Genomic DNA, 18,490 nt, shown 5'->3' on the forward strand with positions numbered 1-18,490 from the left:
GTGGATGGAAACAATGGTGAACATATAGACGTGGAAGAAGCTTCAGCTAATACACACTTAGTTCAAAAGTGATAGAATATTAGTAGCTGTTGTTGTCGTCATAGAAACAAATGTCCATTAACGTCCAAAAATGTCCAAAAATGTCCACCTGACTAACAGTCACCATATTTGTGTGTAGCAATAAATATCACATTAAAAGGTTTGGTGGTCTGTTGTGAATTAATAGGACAGGGGAGGAGGGGAGGAGAGGGGGGAGGGGAGGGGAGGGGAGGGGAGGAGAGGAGAGGAGGAGGGGACAAGAGGGGAGGGGGGAGGAGGAGGAGAGGGGAGGAGAAGAGGGGAGAAGAGAGGGGAGGGAGAGGAGGGGAGTTCGTAGTTTTGTTCTTAAATCTTGCTACTCCACATAATTGTGTAAATACGTGAAACTGTGATCAATAACAGGTGAATTATCATTATAAAAGGCTTGTTAACTATTATTAACTCTACTATTATTATTACGAGTCTGGATCCTAAATGTGTATTAGTGTCCCGCATGGATGAGGAGGACGCAGCAGACAGGAAGTGACGTCTCTTAGACGGCCTCTTTTGGGAGCAGAGCTTCCGCTTCTGTCCCGTCTCTTCGAATTCGTTCATGTCGTTTTGTATTTCCGGTTTTATTTTGAAGTCTGTCCTGTCCTGTCCTGTCCTGTCCCTCGTTCTCGTCATGTCAAGCGTCTTATTGTCAGAGATTAAAAAGTCATGTTTCTTCACCGTAGGTCACATGTTACCGGGACATAAAATTAAATCTTCCTTTTAAAATGATGAAGTCATTCCTTGGTCACGTGGGCCTTAATTATACGTGTTGAATGTGTGTAGCGGAATAAACTGCTATTTCCTGTGAAGTCAACCAAGAATAAATAGTGTTCATCTACGGTATAAAAGGCAGATGAACTATTTAAAGAGTGCTGTGTGCGTGTATCGATTTTATATTTACTATTTTATTATTAATTTGCTACAGCTTGCTGTTCGCTTTATTGTCTCCTTTTGAACTTTTCATGGAGGAATAAAATATTTGCATAAAGTTGTTTTTCGTCAAAAATGAGGTAGGAAAATAAACCTTCCCCCGTTTTAAGGTGTAGCCGAGCTGTTCCCTGCACCTTTCAGTCTTGTGACATCGAAAATCTTTTATAATTAGTCAATCGCGTAAAGCCTCTGCAGCCTGCGAGTCTTCCCTTTCCCACGTGTTTGTGGAGACCCTGAACGCAGCATTCCTGTGAGTCACATGACGACTTAGCTTCTCCGACGGCTCGAATACACATCTCCCAAGAATCATGGTAAGCTTTTTTCCGAATACTTTATCGGCTAATACTCAATAGTCTACCTTCTGCTCCACGCATGCAGTCCTTGCTGATGATGGAACGAACCAAGCAAAGGCAGACCTTTAGTTGTAGCGTTACCGTGGCCTAACGTTTCAGAGGTAACGACAAACAGAGCTAGCTGGACAGTTAGCGGGCTAGCTAGCTCTGTCCGCAGCCGAGCAGCCGTTTAGCCTCTCTCCTCATTTATCCCACTAATTTCCTCTGTAAGTCACGGTGTTTCGCCTCCATTTGTTGAGCATAATCAGTCAATATGGATGCTTGTTAGGCATCAGGGAGAAATTGGTGACGGCGAAAAGGCCAATGCTAATGTTTGCTAGCCCTGTCTTCCGCTTTGCTATGCTATATTTTACAGAGGCTAAATGTTTTGGTGTACAAGTTAACACCTGGGGGCTGGTAAATATGTCAGCTAGCATCAATCGGGAACACATTCCTACCCGAAATGTAGCTAAGGGTCGAGAAAGCAGCCGGGTCAGGAAGACCAGAATCTGCCGTAAACCTGTTGATGGGAGGCAGATAAAGCTGGTGAGGTACCAGGTACCTAATCTATTACATGCTGCTTCCAGTCAACCTGCTTTGGCTTCAGGCTGCTCGGCCGACTGTTGTCACGTTATTGTGTGGATATTTTCAGTTCTTTGGTAAGAGCCGGTGGTGGAGGAAGTGAAAGCTCTAAATGGGTCTAAATGGGTTCTAATGCTTTGCAGCCAACCACACAGTCTCCTCAGGACGAGCAGGAGAAACTTCTGGATGAAGCCGTTCAGGCTGTCAAGGTCCAGTCCTTCCAGATGAAACGATGCCTGGTACGTTGGTCCACAACATCCACCAAGTTCTTCTTTCTGCGCCCTAATTTAGCTCCGTTAAACACACTTACTTTGTATACAAGTTAAGAAAAACCAAAAGAAATGGCCGCGTATCTGGTTCCTGCTTTGGGTCAAACTCCCGCCTGCGTCGCTGATTGGATGGGACAGCTCAGGGTAACGACCCGCCTGCGGTCTGCTGGCTCTGCTGGCGAGACGGGCCGCCGTCCTCACACGGGTTTACTCTTCCTGTGTCTCTTCTGAGAGGGACATCAGAACTCCTGCTGGCCCGAGTGCTCCCCGTCTTCCTTCTGTTCCCGTGCTTCCCCTGACTCTCATGTGTTCTGCAGGACAAGAACAAGCTGATGGATGCTCTGAAGCACGCCTCCAACATGCTCGGTGAGCTCCGGACCTCCATGCTCTCCCCCAAGAGCTACTATGAGCTGTGTATCCTTTCTGGTTTCAAGGTCGTTTATGCTGATTCAGGCCCGTGTAGCGACTCATTCGACCTTCCTGCCACCTGCCATGCGGCCGCTGTGCCGAGCGTGCGTGTGCGTGTCCGTGTGTGTGATGGTGAGCTAGTTTGGGTCCCTGACCAACCTCCAGACATGGCTATCTCTGACGAGCTCCACTACCTGGAAGTGTATCTCACCGATGAGTTCGCCAAAGGACGCAAGGTGGCCGATCTCTACGAGCTGGTCCAGTATGCAGGAAACATCATCCCCAGATTGTGAGTGCCGCCCCCCCGTTCCCTTGGTGTTTTAATATTCAAGCCCTCCATCCCGGAGCTCTAGAGCAGTGTTTTGGCCTGTCCGCAGGTATTTGCTCATCACCGTGGGGGTGGTGTACGTGCGCTCCTTCCCCCAGTCCCGTAAGGACATTCTGAAGGACCTGGTGGAGATGTGCCGGGGGGTTCAGCACCCTCTCCGAGGGCTCTTCCTCAGAAACTACTTGCTGCAGTGCACCCGCAACATTCTGCCTGATGATGGAGAGCAGGCAGAGTAAGTCAGCGAGCAGCCGCGTGCGCGCACGCCCGTGCGCGTGCACGTGTTGTTGGCGGACACGCCGCATTAATCTTCACTGTTGAGAGAGCAGGTTCTGCAGCCTTGCCGAGCAGCAGCGTTGGAGGAGTTGAACGCTAACTCTCCCTCCTGTAGCTGTAACTTTGTTTTGTCGAGCACGTTGTTGTTTCCATGGGTGTTGTGACGCGATAAAGACGTGGCCCTTTCACTCCACAGGGATTCGGAGGAATTAACAGGTGATATCAATGACTCCGTTGACTTTGTCCTGCTGAACTTTGCTGAGATGAACAAATTATGGGTCAGGATGCAGCATCAGGGTCACAGTCGAGACAGAGAGAAGAGAGAGAAGGAGCGGCAGGAGCTGAGGATCCTGGTGGGCACTAACCTAGTTCGGCTCAGCCAGCTGGAGGGGGTCAACGTGGACAAGTACAAGCAGGTGGGTCGTTGAGGCTTGGCTCTCGTGCGGTTACCATGGATTTGGACGCTCAAATCTCCGTGGTGCGTTCAGGGATCATGGAAAGTGCTGCGTCTCTCCACAGATTGTTCTCTCAGGAGTCCTGGAGCAGGTGGTGAACTGCAGGGACTCGCTGGCTCAGGAGTATCTGATGGAGTGCATCATCCAGGTGAGCTCCGCGGCCACGTGGGCGAGGTCATTCGCTTTGTTCCTCGACTAAGAGCGTCTCGTTTTTAAAGGTGTTCCCGGACGAGTTTCACCTCCAGACGCTCAACCCGTTCCTGCGCTCCTGTGCTGATCTTCACCAACACGTCAACGTGAAGAACATCATCATTGCGCTCATCGACAGGTAACGCAGGTCCTCAGCATTCACCGGGGTTCACATCCCAGCTAGGCGTTACCGTGGTGACTCATGCAAGCCCCGGTCTTCCAGACTGGCCCTGTTCGCCCACCGGGAGGACGGCCCCGGCATCCCTGCTGAAATCAAACTCTTTGACATCTTTTCTCAACAAGTGGCCACGGTCATTCAGGTGAGAGGAGCTGATCCGGGACCGGCCCGGTTTGTCCAGTGGGACTCCAGAGCGCCGCTCTGCCCGTGCTCACGCTCGCCGCGCTTGTCCTTCAGTCTCGCCAGGACATGCCCTCGGAGGACGTGGTCTCTCTCCAGGTGTCGCTCATCAACCTGGCCATGAAGTGCTACCCCGATCGAGTGGACTATGTGGACAAGGTCCTGGAAGGCACCGTGGAAATATTTAACAAGCTCAACCTGGAACAGTAAGTGCTGGGTTCTGAGGAGCCCCTCTGGACGGTGTGGCGCCCTGGCCCTCCTCCATCAGGTCCAGTTGATTGCTGCTGACTCTCGCTACCTTCCTCCCCTCCGCAGCATCGCCACCAGCAGCGCGGTGTCGAAGGAGCTGACCCGGCTGCTGAAGATCCCGGTGGACACCTACAACAACATCCTGACGGTCCTCCAGCTCAAACACTTCCCGCCTCTCTTCGAGTACTTTGACTACGAGTCGCGCAAGAGCATGAGCTGCTACGTGCTGAGCAACACGCTGGACTACAACACCACCATCGTGGCCCAGGAACAGGTCAGCCCCAGCTCTCAGAGACCCGGGGAGGCGGAGGCGGCGCCAGGTTCTGACCTGAACGCGATCGGTGGCAAACTGCACGTTTAATCGAGAGCGTCTGCTTCCTGTAGGTGGACGCCATCTTGAACCTGGTGTCCACGCTGATCCAGGACCAGCCCGACCAGCCGGCCGATGAGCCGGACCCAGAAGACTTTGCCGAAGAGCAGAGCCTCGTGGGGCGCTTCATCCACCTGCTTCACTCCGACGACCCCGACCAACAGTATCTCGTGGGTCCTCTTCCTTTTCGAGCACAGACCCGAACTAGACGCTGGACTTAGAACTTCATTTTACTGCAGAGTCTGAGAAACGGCCGTTAGTGTGGAGTCCAAATCAAGTCTGAACCTGCAGCAAACTTTAGGAACTCCAAAGGTTTTAACCTGAAACTTTCTCTCCTCGCTCGCTCAGATATTAAACACAGCGCGGAAACACTTTGGTGCCGGTGGAAACCAGCGGATCCGCTACACCCTCCCTCCCCTCGTCTTTGCTGCCTACCAGCTGTCCTTCAGATACAAGGAAAACGCTTCCCTGGTGGGTCCGCGCCCCTCACGTGGCTTCATCTTTGCTCACACGGGTGTTAATCGGCTGCATTTGCATCTTTTGGCAGGATGACAAGTGGGAAAAGAAGTGCCAGAAGATCTTCTCCTTCGCTCACCAGACCATCAGTGCTCTTATCAAGGCGGAGCTTGCAGAGCTGCCGCTCCGCCTCTTCCTGCAGGGGGCGCTGGCTGCCGGCGAAATCGGCTTTGAAAACCACGAGACTGTCGCGTACGAGTTCATGTCACAGGTGGGTTCATCAGTTCGTAGGGAGCTCGGAGGTCACGATTCTCCTCTCCTTAACCGCTTCATCCCTTCCGGGGATTTATCTTTAACCGGGCACCTCCCTCCCCCCAGGCCTTCTCTCTCTACGAAGACGAGATCAGCGACTCCAAGGCCCAGCTGGCAGCCATCACGCTGATCATCGGCACCTTCGAGAGGATGCGGTGCTTCAGTGAGGAGAACCACGAGCCCCTGAGGACTCAGTGTGCCCTGGCCGCCTCCAAGCTGCTGAAAAAGCCCGACCAGTGCCGAGCCGTCAGCATCTGCGCCCACCTGTTCTGGTCCGGGCGCAGCACCGACAAAAGTGGGGAAGAGGTGGGTCTTTTTTTGAGAGGGTCCCCGTCCAGGCTTCCTGGAGGCCGGACTTCGCGACTTGTCCGCGTGGTGCTAACGACGCTGCCGTCTGTAGATCCGTGATGGCAAGCGGGTGATGGAGTGTCTCAAGAAAGCCCTGAAGATCGCCAACCAGTGCATGGACCCATCGCTGCAGGTCCAGCTCTTCATCGAGATCCTCAACCGATACGTCTGCTTCTACGAGAGGGAGAACGATGCGGTAGGAAGACGTGCACGCCGGTTTGCTAACGTTGCCGCTCCCGATCGTAGCTGGCGTTCGCCTCTGAATCCTGTGCGTTTCCGCTCCGCCCCTTCAGGTGACTGTGCAGGTGTTGAACCAGCTCATCCAGAAGATCAGAGAAGACCTTCCCAACCTGGAGCCGAGCGAGGAGACGGAGCAGATCAACAAACACTTCCAAAACACACTGGAGCACCTCCGCCTGCAGAGGGAGTCTCCTGAGTCTGAGGGGCCCGCCTACGAGGGCCTGGTCCTCTAATCTGGATTCACCAGGCCCTCCACAGATTGTCTCACCAACATCCTGAATTAAACTTTACACACACTTGCAGAGTCATCGTCAACCAGAGCTAAACGAGTGTGCTCCTCCTGTTATTTCCATTAGCCTCCACTCTTCAGAAGCAGCGACGCCACGGGTGGGTGCAGGTCTGAGGCCCCGGTGCTGTGGGGGCTCCCGTTTGACCCATTCAGAGGGGTTATTTATTGTGGTGTGTCACCGAGCCGTCTGCTCTTATTCACGTGTCCTCTGAGTAACATCTGAGCGCCACAGACGGCCCCCCACCCCGAGTCATCCGCAGTGGACCAGGCTGGTGGGAGCATGTGCGACCTTCCAAGCATCACGCTGCAGTCTCGTCATTAAAATTAAGATTAAAAAAAAAGGTTAAAAAGGTTAGAGCCGTTCAGCCCTGGTGCAGCATGCTCGTTCACGCCTCGGCCCCCCCTCTTCTCTAAACGCCACCAGAATCTAATCCCACGTGTCCTGTCTCGATGCTGTCGGGCGGCGGCGTGTGTCCCCAGGGTTGCATGCTCCGTAAGCTGCTGCACTGATTCCCAGATGTGTGTAAGAGTCATTCCCTGACCGCTCTCCTCCTCCCCTCGCTCCTCTGCCGGAGGCAGCGGCGACCAATTTCCATTCAAGTCTGTGTGTAAACTTGTAACTCGGATAAAAGCAGATTTAAATAGTGATTATCGTTATCATTTGCTGGCGTAAGTTGAGAATTAGCAACGCATCTTTGCATTTTGTTAGTTTTACACGCAGCATATGCAAAAATTAAAATGCTATCAATATTTGGAGTGTGTTGTTTTGGTCGTGAGTGTGTGTGTGTTTGTTCACAACAGCCCACAGTCTTTGATCTGCGGCCCTTTACCACTGATCACTTACATTTATTCTCATATTTAATAGTTGTACTGTGCACAGCAGCTATCAAAAGTTGAATACAAGAACCGTGCTCGGACCTGCTCAATCTCCATAATGTTAGTAGTATTAAAGTTAGATTGAAATTTTAAAAAAATAGAATTAAAATGAGCAGCTTTTGCTCGCCTCGGGAAAATGTCCTCATTATTGCAACCACATTTGTCAGAGCAATAATATTACTGCTAATAATAATGGCAGTAATAACATTAATAATAACCTGGTGTAGTGTGTAAATCCTCGGGGAACACACACACACACACACCTTGACATGGACAAGTTTTTTTTCATTAGATAAGCTTTATTACCTTCATCAGTCACATTGTGACCCTTCAAACTAAAAGCACGAAAAGCCCCAAATGTGCCACATTCAAAATGATCCCGGAAACGGTGTTTCAGTGGTTGCCTTTCATCCCGTGGTGCTTTTATCTTCCTCACGTGTGACCTCGTTCTCTGCATCAAAGCTTTAGTAACAACGTCCCTTCCGATCACCCGCTCTCGTGCCCAACAGAAGCAAAGTGTCGATATTGATTTGAACTCATCTCGGCTCCGCGTTAGATTTTCCCCGGTGACCGCGAACGCAACACAGCATCTGTAGCGTTGCCACTGCGCATGCGCGCGAGCGAGGCTCTCCGCACTGTTGGTGTGTGTTGTGTGCGCTGTCATTTCTCCACATTCGTGCGTGTCTACTAGTGTGCGCGTATTAGCGACGTTTGTAGCCTGTAAGTGATCGTCTGTGAGGTGCGGGAGGAAGTTGCGAGGTGGTGTCGCTACCGCAGAGCCGTCGCTGTGTGGCCCCAGGAAACGGACTATGTCGACTAATAAAACAAAGAAAGTCAAAATGGCTACGAAGTCTTGTCCTGAATGCGACCAACAGGTAAGATGATCAAGGTTGCTCGGCTGTCTGTGTCCCAGATGTTAGGAATAAGAGGAGCCGAAATGGGGCCAGCTGGCTGCTGGGCTGGGAGCCTCAAAGTTGCTGCTGATCTTTGCACGAGAAACCTTCTTCTCTTCCCCAATGATCGATCCAACTCCACGCAGGCGTGGGAGCAACACGCCAACAGATCAGCCACTAACATGGCGTTTGGAGCCTGAGATCAGTAGTTTGGTGCTCATCTGAGAGGAGGAAACGAGTGAGAGGTCATCTCCTGAATCTATAAAGCTTAACTCTGTCACTATTAATGTCTTAGCCTCCTCAGAAATAAAAGCATTTCACACATATTTGAGGTTCACAACCAACAATTGGGGTGATTTGAACGGAGGTTTGAGGCTGATACAAGCAGCCAGAACACACCCGTCGCGTTGTAGGTTCGGAAAGTTCTCCCCACCCATAAATGTGGCTCTGTGGGCCTCCGTCCACCTCCACTCAACCAGCCGGTTCCTCGGGTGGTTCTAGCGGATTCAGGGTGAGTAGCAGGAGGTTCTGGATCCTCCTGGATCCTTCAGACGCTCCTCCAGGACTTGATTCCTCTCTCCCGTCTTCGGTGGCGTCTCCGCAAAGCTTCGCTGTTGCAACTGGACCTCAAACCTTCACGCTGGAGACTTGAGAAACCTCTAACCTCCACAACTCTGAGCTCGTTCCTTCCTCCAACACCAAAACTGCCCCAGTTGGGTTCTTCTAACCCCCTTGATCAGTGCAACATGGAGCAGGTGTGGACCTCACCCTAAACTGACCTCCTGTCTCCAGCTCGATGACAGGAGGTCCCAGGGTGACGTGATGAGGCGTGCGTAGCAGAGCCGTTTACCCCAGTCTGGTCTGCTGGACGTGCAGCATTAGAGACGCGAGGAGTTCAGACCGAATCCTTTGTTTCCTGCAGATCCCAGTCGCCTGTAAGTCGTGTCCATGTGGCTACGTCTTTATTAGCAGGAAGCTCCTGAACGCCAAATTAAACGAGCGATCTTCTCCCGCTATAGCAGGTAGGCCACCGTTCCATTTATTCTCTCTGTGTGTGTGTGTGTGTGTGTGAACATTAGAGGGACATGTAGCAGATTACAGCTGTGGCTACGTATTTAGCTCGTTAGTAAAATATTTCTGATCAGAATCAGCTGAAATCCTCCTTTGCTGGTGGAAGTTTTCTGGTTTCTGACTGTAGCCAGAAGGAGGAAGTCCGGTTCCAGGTTAGATGTTTCCAGGTCTGTCTGACCCTACGGAGGGTTCCGGCCGTGGCCCCCACGTGCACATGTCGGGCAGCCGTGCTCGCTCCGCGTGTTGAGTCTCATCGGGATCCTTTCTGCAGACAAGCTGGACCTGAAGCGGAGGAGGACGGAGCGCATCCGCAGGGAGCGCATCGACTCCTCCTTAACCAGCGACATGGAGAACAGGAGGAGGTCCCGGGCCAACAGCCAGTCCGACCCCATCCGGAGAGGCCGGGGCAGACCCAAGACTGTGGGGGTGAAGAAGCAGGAGGACGACAGAGGTAAATGAAGCAGCCGCCTCCTGGACCTGCCTGGAACATCTGGCCTGATCGACGCGGTCTTAATCTCCCTGTTTTTTTTCCAGAGAAACAGGAGAAGGAAGTGGACATTTACGCCGGTCTCTCGGATGAGAAGGCCTTTGTCTTCTCCGTGGCCTTGGCTGAAATCAACCGCAAAATCCTGGGCCAGACGCTCATCCTCTAGCAGGCCGAGGGACCCGGAGACACCAAGGAGGACCGGCCCAGGAAGGCTGGAGCGGACCTGTAGAGACACGCCTGTCCCAAATGGTCAGAGACGCTTTGAAGAGCGAATAAACGCGAGTGGAAGCAGGCCGCCGCCCTCCCAACGCACGCTAGCAGGAGGTCAAAGCTGCCAGTGTGGGTTGTGCAGGCCGTGGATGGACCTTCCCAGCACCATGGGCGGAGGCCTCGGATTTAGGACGCCTTCGTTACCAGCTCGGCTAACGTTGGGACGGAAAAAGCTCCTAGCTTCTTGCTAACGGGCCTTCTTTTTAAAAGGCCCCAGACTTTTAATTGCCTCAAAGCTGCAGCTTTAAACATGCAAACCTGGTTCCTGCACAAAGATGCAGTCAAAGATTTTGATTTTGTATCATAGAAGCGACCAGCTCGGCCTCCATCGAGCACCCGTTCCCGCTGGGTTATTAATATTTTATAACAGGACCTGAGGGTGTCATGTTGTCATGACAACACTTATTAATGTTTAGATTTTCTTCTGTTTTCATTAAATAAAGAGACTACCTATCAAATATGAGCCATCTGGCTGACTTGGCAGCTTGATCATAAACAGCTTTCTTAGTAACATCTATATATTTATTTATATATATATATATATATATATATTTTTTTTTTTTTAGAAAAGATTGTTGCCAAATCTAATTTACAATAGTTGTATAAAGTTTACGTTAAATAGTGATCAGGTTGGATCACGTGAAATCCCATTTTGGCCCTATTTCGGTAAGAGACTTCGGTAAATCAAAGTTTGTTCTTTTATCCGACCTTTGTGGTAAAACTCAAAGCGGAAGTAGGGAGGTGAAACCAGCCTCCACAATAAAAGCTCCGTGTTTTCGAGCGTTTCGGTTCAAGTGGACAGTTTTTTAAGAGAATGTTTGCACATGTTCGCCCACGTTTGCCTAATTAGTTCGGCGTTCGCCCGTGTTTGCACACCTGAGCGGATTTCCGGGGATTTTCACAATAAGAGCACCGCGTTGGAGTCGCGTCATGGTTGTTGACGTCATATTAAATACAATTATAAAAACGGTAAAATGACGATGGTCAGAAGTAGAGGACACAGACGGTCAGTGGTTCCTGACCAGATCCACAATCTGCGTGTAAATGTGACCTGAAATTCCCTTTATTCGTCTTCCGCTTGTTTTAACTGTAAATCTGTAACTTTGCTTTTTCAACGGGGGAAAAAAAAAGGGTGTTTTTAGGAGCGTTATCAGATCTAAAAGGGACGTTCTGTCAATAAAGCTTATTGAAAAAGATGGAGGTTGGCATGGTGATGGTCCCGGGCATGAAAGCGCGCGTGTAGGCAGCGGGGGACGCGCTCCGCGCACTCTGGTGGTGGGAGAGTCGTTATTGATCCACTATCTTGACCGAGCCGAGGAGGAAGCATGTACCGTGTGGCCACACGGGTACCCCGCATCCCGCTGCGGCCGGGGGGCTCTTACCCCTGGATGAGGCCCCGCCGGCCCCCGCAGCGGTGCGGGCTCGGAGCCTTTAGCACGGTGGAGGCAGCGGCCGTGGAGCAGACGGCCGCCCGGGCCGGGCTGCGGGGGAAGAGCCTGACCATGGCGACCCTCAACCCGCAGGTGAAGGCGGTGGAATACGCCGTGAGGGGGCCCATCGTTATGAAAGCGGGGGACCTCGAGCGGGAAATGCAGCAGGTAAGCGCCTAACTTGGTCGGTTAGCTGACGGTTAACCCGGGGGTTAGCAGACGGGCTGCGCGCGCGCGCGGCGACACCGACCGCGGCGACACCGACCGCGACGCCACCCGCCGTCATGGCGGCAGCAGCTCTTCTCCCCCCCGGGTTCTAATTTTATTAATATCGCCCTTCGCGTCCAGCTCCAGGGTTGCGTCATCCCTGCGCATCCTCCATCCGCACCTGTTCGCGCGCGCGCCCTCGCGCCCTTTCCGGGAGGGCGGGGCCGGGCGGGGAGAGCGCGCGCGCGTCCGAAGGGTTTGATTGTGTTTTCTAACTCAGCCTTTTATGTTGATTCCTCATCGACATAGAGACATTAACGCCGTTTTACACTTTTGTCTCAACATTTGGTCGTAAATGTGGATTTATGAGCCGAGTTATGACTTATTCAAACCCGCAGTTTGCAGGTATTTGGTAGTTTGCTGGATAGGAGGGACAGAAATGCCTCTTTAAACGTGGATCCCTTTGCTGCGTGTAGGGGGTGAAGCAGCCCTTTGCAGAGGTGATCAGGGCCAACATTGGGGACGCACACGCCATGGGCCAACAGCCCATCACCTTCCTCCGCCAGGTGAGCGTGCCGAGCAGGTTTGAGACCATTCTGGGGTCTGCCAGAGGAAGGATTGAGTGTGGATGTTGTGGTTTCAGAGAGACAAACGTGCCTGTTGCTCCTGTTGCCATGGTGTTTCTTGTGTTGTGGGGCAGGTGGTGGCTCTCTGCTGTTTCCCAGAACTCATGCACAGCCCGGCGTTCCCCGAAGACGCCAAGCAACGAGCACGCCGTGTCCTCCAGGACTGCGGAGGTCACAGTGTAGGTTTGTATGCTGCTGGCTCACGTCCAGACTCGGCTCCACGTAGCCTGAGACACAGGTGAGGGGATGTGGCCCACCAGCCGACCCAGTGGTGTTCTATGACTCAGGGTCCTACAGTGCGAGCCAGGGGGTGGACTGTATCCGCCGGGATGTTGCTGATTACATCACCCGGAGGGACCGCGGGGTCCCGTCTGACTGGAGCGACGTGTACCTCACCACCGGCGCCAGTGACGGGATCATGGTACGAGCAGCAGCCTCACGCTGGTCTGGCCTCGCCTGCCCTCCGTTCCTGACGGTCTTCTCGCTCTAGAGCATCCTGAAGCTGCTGGTGTCGGGTCAGGGCCCGTCTCGGACCGGCGTGATGATTCCCATCCCTCAGTATCCGCTCTACTCCGCTGCCATCTCGGAGCTGGAGGCGGTGCAGGTGAACTACTACCTGGATGAAGCCAACTGCTGGGCCCTGGACACCGAGGAGCTGCAGCGGGCCCACCGGGCAGCCAAGCAGCACTGCCAGCCCAGAGTCCTCTGCATCATCAACCCTGGGAACCCCACAGGTAGGCCGGGCCAAACGGAAGCAGAACTCTGGGCCGGACCCCCCCCGGTACCACTCGAACGGTCTTTGTTCTTATGTAGGTCAGGTGCAGAGTAAGAAGTGTATCGAGGAGGTGCTGCACTTCGCCCATGAGGAGAACCTGTTTGTCATGGCTGATGAGGTATGATGAGGTATGGCCCGGCTGGGCCTGGCTCTCCTCACGTGCACGCGCAGCGTCCACAGCCCCCTCCCCGTCTCTTATCTCCCCAGGTCTACCAAGACAACGTGTACTCGGCGGACTGCCGGTTCCACTCCTTCAAGAAGGTTTTGTTTGAGATGGGTCCCGAGTACTTCAACAGTGTGGAGCTGGTCTCCTTCCACTCCACCTCCAAAGGCTACACCGGAGAGTGAGTATCTCCTGCTGAGGACCCCCCCCCACCCCCCACAGGGAGACAAAGGTCCTGAATAAATGGCCGGGGTTCCACCCTCCACCCTCCTCTGCGTCCCGGTTCCTGTTGGACCGCTGCGACTCTCCTCTCGTCCTCTCGTAGGTGTGGTTTCCGTGGAGGCTACATGGAGGTGTTGAACATGGATCCACAGGTCAAGGCCCAGCTGGTCAAACTGCTGTCTGTCCGCCTGTGTCCTCCCGTCTCTGGGCAGGCAGCAATGGACGTGATAGTGAACCCGCCCAGAGAGCACGAGCCCTCGTATGCCCAGTTTACCAAGGTATGATCAAAGCACGTCCTGTCCCCATGACGTCGCTCAGCATCTTCTGAGGACAGCGGCGCTCAGGTGTTGCGACTGTTGTGCAGGAGAAGAACACGGTGCTGGACTCCCTGGCTCACAAGGCCCGTCTGACAGAGCAAATCCTGAACTCGGTGCCAGGAATCAAGTGCAACCCGGTGCAAGGAGCCATGTACGCCTTCCCCCAGATCTACATCCCACCAGCAGCTGTGGAAGAAGCCGAGGTCTGCTAGCGTTTCCTGTGTTCTGGTTGGCATGTAACAGTCATACGGCGTCATTCGATTCCTTTTAAACGGGTTTCCATTGAATTATTGTGTCGGTCCAGAAGCTCCGGCTGTTTCTGCCCCAACAGGAGCCGTGAATAAAGGCTCAGGTCCCCAAATTATAGCGTAAATGTATAATTGTCATGTAAATGTGTAGAACATGGAGAATAACGTATGGTTCTCATCCTGTTGGCGTGTGTTTTGCAGTCTTTATCGTTGGCCCCTGACATGTTCTACTGCCTGAAACTGTTGGAGGAAACTGGCATCTGCGTGGTTCCAGGAAGTGGGTTTGGCCAGAGACAGGGAACCTACCATTTCAGGTCCGTTTATTGTCCGTGATTGCAACATATTAAACCACCTTTTCATGGACCTCGAGGCTTGCCGTCGGAAGGGCTCCTGCAGTTCTATTTACCACCGCGAGGGGGAGACAAAGGCACTGAGCCGTGAGACGCAAGTGCTCCAAAATATTTAAGATTTCCGTCAAAGAAACATTAAATGTTTTCTATGACGTCAGTAATTGTTGTCTAGTTCTAACAACCTCTTGTTTTACACACTTTTATTCACTCCTTGGTTTGTGTTATTTTCCCAGTACAAAGGCTTGTGAATGGAAGCACAGCTGTGTGTCTTTAATTGTTGGAGTAGCACTTTTAACGATTTAATTTGATTGTGTTCCCTAGAATGACTATCCTTCCCAGTCCAGATAAGCTACAAATCCTCCTGCAAAAGCTGAAAGAATTCCACCTGCATTTCCTGGAAGAATATTCGCAAGCAGAACCTCAAATGAGCAGCAGCAACCCAGAGCAACCCAGCCACGCGTCAAAGCAACCAGACTGAAAATGTACCAACCTTTAAACTGTGTAAAGTTGCTCCAGCTTTAAGTTTACTATTGTATTGGAGGACATGTTACAGAATTGTGCCTTTTTCACAGACGGTATCTGTAAACGCCTCAATAAAACACTTTTATTTACACGTTGTGGTGTCAGTGATGGACGGGACCTGGTCATGTTTGTCTCTAGTCTGCAGCTATCAGAAGCCCACACCTGCCTTCCCCAACATGACTGTCAATGCCACACGTCACCGCAACAACACAATCACTCCTGGTCATAATACAAATCTTTCATTTATTCCATATAAAGCTGGTTCAAGGCCAGAACAAATGAAGAATAAAGCAAAGTGAGCAGATGTATTTTAACAGGCAGCGGTCTGGATTATCTGCTAGTGTCCTCACATCGTTACAAACATCAGTTTATTTTGCTGTAATAAAAATGAAATCTGATTTTTTTTTTTTTTTAAATATACTTTTCACCCAAGTAAAACTCAACATTTCTATCATTTGTGTTTTTCATTTTCTCCTCGTGCGTATGGACAATATTACCTTCTCTTTTACAGCATCATGAACCGTGATAAATTAAGTCTAAAATGTTTTTCTAAAATAATTTTGCCCTCCACAACTTTTAAAGCAGTGGAAATTCGTCCTGTTTTCTTTTACTCCAACTCACCACAGTGGCGGGGTGGCGGCAGTGAGTTTCTGTGTGACTTAACTTACCACAACCGCCACCGTCGAAGAAGAAAGGCCGGAAGTAAATAGCGGCGCTGTGTTCATCGAGGGCAAATTTAATGTTATTAATAAAACAATCAGGCTGACAGTGTCCACGCTGCCCCCGGACACCCGGTCTTGTAGGCAGGACAGGGTTGGTATTATTATGTGGTGGACCTGCAAGATTACTGGAGCGTATCTGCGATTACTGGAAGCTTTCGAACACCGTCGTGTCTGCAGCCTGTGGAGGACCGGGTCCGGTCGGGGGCAACGGCGGCTGTCCTCATTCGGACCTCCGTGGAGACTTCTCTTCTTTGGCTCTGATAACTTCGCTGTAGAATCTCTGAAACTTCTCACATCCAGCAGGTGAACGTCTTGAATGACGGACGTGTGGCTGAACCATGTCTTTGATTAAAACATCTGTGTTAAAAATGATGTTTCTAATATCACGAGGTGTTCACGTTACACGAACCCTGTGTGCAGGAGCTCCAATGAGGGGATCGTTGGGTCCCTAGAAGTGGTGACTTTGTCTGGTGATGCACCAGTGAAGAGGTTTGCTCAGCACCACAAGCTGCCGCTCCAAATCTGGCCCCCCCAAAAGGTGGAGGGACGGTTCGACGTTGGGGTGGTGGTGTCCTTCGGCTGCTTACTCCCCGAGAGTCTCCTCAACAAGTTCCCACAGTCAGTCTCCTTGTGTGGCTGGAAACTGTGATAAAGACCAGAAATCATGTGCTTCTGCTTGAACGTGTACATACAATTTACACATCGTTTATATCACGGCAGTCATTCTATTGCTGTCACTAAACACAACAAGTTACCATGGTAACAGTAGTCAGATCAATAACATGGACAAACGTCCATCAGAAGTTTAAACAGACTATTCCTAAACTGTTTGTACTTGAAAATGTCCAAGCATGGTAGTCTAATTTCATAGCCTGTACTAAGCTAAAGGCGTGTGTGTGTGTGTGTGTGTGTGTGTGTGTGTGTGTGTGTGTGTGTCCAGCGGCGTGCTGAATGTCCACCCCAGCTTGCTGCCCAGGTGGCGTGGTCCAGCACCCGTCTTTCACACCATCCTGGCTGGAGACACGGTGACGGGGGTCACCGTCATGCAGATCCGCCCTCACAGGTTGGCAGACGTGTCCGTTGTTTACTTCCTGCGACGCACGTTTGTAACGGGTCCTCCGTGTCAGGTTCGATGTGGGCCCCATCCTGAGCCAGGAGCTCCATCCGGTTCCTCAACACTGCACTGCTGAAATGCTTGGAGCTGCTCTGGCGTGCAAGGGGGCCCATCTGGTGAGTGAGGGGCAGCGTGTCCAGCCGGAGCTCCTGGTGCTGGTCTCTGGGGTGCTGACGAGGCCTCTGTGTTTGTGTCCTTCACTGCAGCTGATGGAGACGTTGGGGACACTATCTGACAAAGCGGCTCACCAAAAGGAGCAGAGTAAAATTGGTGCAACATTCGGTACGTAGGTCCGAAGAAGGGACTGAAAGATCGCCTCAACATGTCCCCCTCCTGAAGTGTGGGCGGGGCCATAAAGGCAACAGGTCCCACAACATTATTCACCCATAGCAGGAGAGTTTGGGCTCCTTGATGTTGTTGTTCAGGAAGCTCTTGTTAGAACTTGCACGTGTTCCAGCTTCAACACGGCTGGTTTTGTCTTCCATTGTTAATCGTGGTGGTCTGAAGGCAGCTGCAAGAGGAGGACTTCTTATTCACGTCCTTTTTGATCCCCTCAAATAGCTCCAAAGATCAGAACCTCCATGAGCTGGATCGTGTGGGAAGAGCAGACGTGCAGCCAAATCGATTGTCTGTATCGCGCCATCGGATCGCGGGTAACAAATACGGGGAGTTGCTGTTGTGTTCAAGCTGCGGAAGCCTGGTCGTCATGACTTGTTATGTCTTCTACCAGATACCGCTGAGGACCACCTGGACGGGAAGAACAATCAAACTTCTGGATTTTACAGGAAAATGTCACATTTCATTATCGGGTGAGAAAATCAGCTGTAACGAATCAATAATCTGAAGGATCTCATTAAATGCTAACGCAGGACGCTCGTTCTGGATACAGTCTCCTCCGTCTTCTGGTGACGTGGAGCCATGAGCGCTGGTGTTTGGGCTCACGTCCTCACCGCTTCTTTCCTTAATGTTGCAGATCACGGGAGGAACCCAGTCCCTGGTTCTGTAAGTTATCAGAAGCACTCCAACACTCTGGCTGTTTGCTGTAAGGTTTGTCTTGCTCACACACACACACACACATACACACACACACACACGGTTCAGATGGGAAGCATTTAAAAGAACGTCCTTGTAATGTCCCTCCTAAATGTCTCAGCTGCAACCTTTCTTTGATCCAGGACGGCTGGGTGGGATTCAAGGCTGTTCTCCTAAAAAAGAGGCTGACGGCGGCGGACTTCTATAACGGCTACCTGCACCGGACGGGCCAGGGAGCGTTCGTGAGCAGAACCTCGAGTCCAGCTCGGCTCCTGAGAGACAGCACGGTGTCGTGATGGAGACACCACCTTCTTCCTCCAGGAAACCATCCTGTCTGTTTTAAGACAGCTCACTGTCATTGTAGCCACCATATAAACTCTTGGACTCTTATAGGGAGGCGTCACAAAGCTGTGTTTTCAATTATTAAACTCGCCTTAAATTATACCCCTTGTCAGTTTTTCATCAAAGACTTGAGGCCCAAACTCATTGTCACCTCCATCATGGAGGTTGTGTGATAGCTGTCTGTCTGTCTGCCTGCCTGTCTGTTGGTTTGAAACTTAACTTTCACCAAATTTTAGTAAATGAATTACTTTAACCTGTGATCTTCCTACTATGTGACAGATAGATAGATAGATACATGATAGATGGATGGATGGATGGATAGATAGATGGATGGATGGATGGATGGATGGTGAAAATGATTAT

At 51.6% G+C, this 18,490-nt stretch overlaps 5 protein-coding genes across 6 annotated transcripts in view; all 5 read left to right on the forward strand.

Moving 5' to 3' along the window:
• Window positions 1-200, forward strand: part of LOC115248480 (plakophilin-3-like) — a 13,489-nt gene extending 13,289 nt beyond the window's left edge. For both annotated transcript variants that reach the window (XM_029832245.1, XM_029832244.1), the window contains one exon: window positions 1-200. This exon is cut by the window's left edge and continues 241 nt beyond it. The gene's annotated coding sequence lies outside the window, so the exon portion shown is untranslated.
• A 975-nt stretch (window positions 201-1,175) lies between these two features.
• LOC101078809 (VPS35 retromer complex component) lies at window positions 1,176-7,216 on the forward strand. The gene is made up of 17 exons (XM_003978650.3): window positions 1,176-1,313; window positions 2,060-2,155; window positions 2,503-2,599; window positions 2,759-2,882; window positions 2,971-3,153; window positions 3,391-3,610; window positions 3,714-3,797; window positions 3,868-3,977; window positions 4,062-4,158; window positions 4,254-4,402; window positions 4,512-4,719; window positions 4,830-4,985; window positions 5,164-5,286; window positions 5,363-5,542; window positions 5,650-5,889; window positions 5,984-6,127; window positions 6,225-7,216. Exons 1-17 carry the CDS (start codon window positions 1,311-1,313, stop codon window positions 6,402-6,404), a joined length of 2,394 nt encoding a protein of 797 aa, XP_003978699.1. The 5' UTR covers window positions 1,176-1,310; the 3' UTR covers window positions 6,405-7,216.
• A 615-nt stretch (window positions 7,217-7,831) lies between these two features.
• Window positions 7,832-10,515, forward strand: LOC101078579 (UPF0547 protein C16orf87 homolog). The gene is made up of 4 exons (XM_003978649.3): window positions 7,832-8,211; window positions 9,152-9,251; window positions 9,572-9,751; window positions 9,835-10,515. The coding sequence occupies exons 1-4, from the start codon at window positions 8,146-8,148 to the stop codon at window positions 9,951-9,953; spliced, it is 465 nt and encodes a 154-aa protein (XP_003978698.1). The 5' UTR covers window positions 7,832-8,145; the 3' UTR covers window positions 9,954-10,515.
• Window positions 10,516-11,245: 730 nt separating this feature from the next.
• LOC115248481 (alanine aminotransferase 2-like) lies at window positions 11,246-15,008 on the forward strand. Its single transcript, XM_029832246.1, has 11 exons — window positions 11,246-11,655; window positions 12,171-12,260; window positions 12,395-12,503; window positions 12,608-12,741; window positions 12,811-13,054; window positions 13,134-13,213; window positions 13,303-13,439; window positions 13,584-13,758; window positions 13,845-14,000; window positions 14,247-14,359; window positions 14,717-15,008. Exons 1-11 carry the CDS (start codon window positions 11,383-11,385, stop codon window positions 14,871-14,873), a joined length of 1,668 nt encoding a protein of 555 aa, XP_029688106.1. The 5' UTR covers window positions 11,246-11,382; the 3' UTR covers window positions 14,874-15,008.
• A 585-nt stretch (window positions 15,009-15,593) lies between these two features.
• mtfmt (mitochondrial methionyl-tRNA formyltransferase) lies at window positions 15,594-18,229 on the forward strand. Its single transcript, XM_011620008.2, has 9 exons — window positions 15,594-15,942; window positions 16,060-16,257; window positions 16,580-16,702; window positions 16,767-16,869; window positions 16,960-17,035; window positions 17,315-17,406; window positions 17,484-17,562; window positions 17,727-17,800; window positions 17,929-18,229. Exons 1-9 carry the CDS (start codon window positions 15,743-15,745, stop codon window positions 18,079-18,081), a joined length of 1,098 nt encoding a protein of 365 aa, XP_011618310.2. The 5' UTR covers window positions 15,594-15,742; the 3' UTR covers window positions 18,082-18,229.
• The last annotated feature ends 261 nt before the right edge of the window (window positions 18,230-18,490 follow it).

The sequence above is a fragment of the Takifugu rubripes genome, unplaced genomic scaffold (genome assembly GCF_901000725.2).
Source record: "Takifugu rubripes unplaced genomic scaffold, fTakRub1.2, whole genome shotgun sequence".
Lineage (NCBI taxonomy): Eukaryota > Metazoa > Chordata > Actinopteri > Tetraodontiformes > Tetraodontidae > Takifugu > Takifugu rubripes.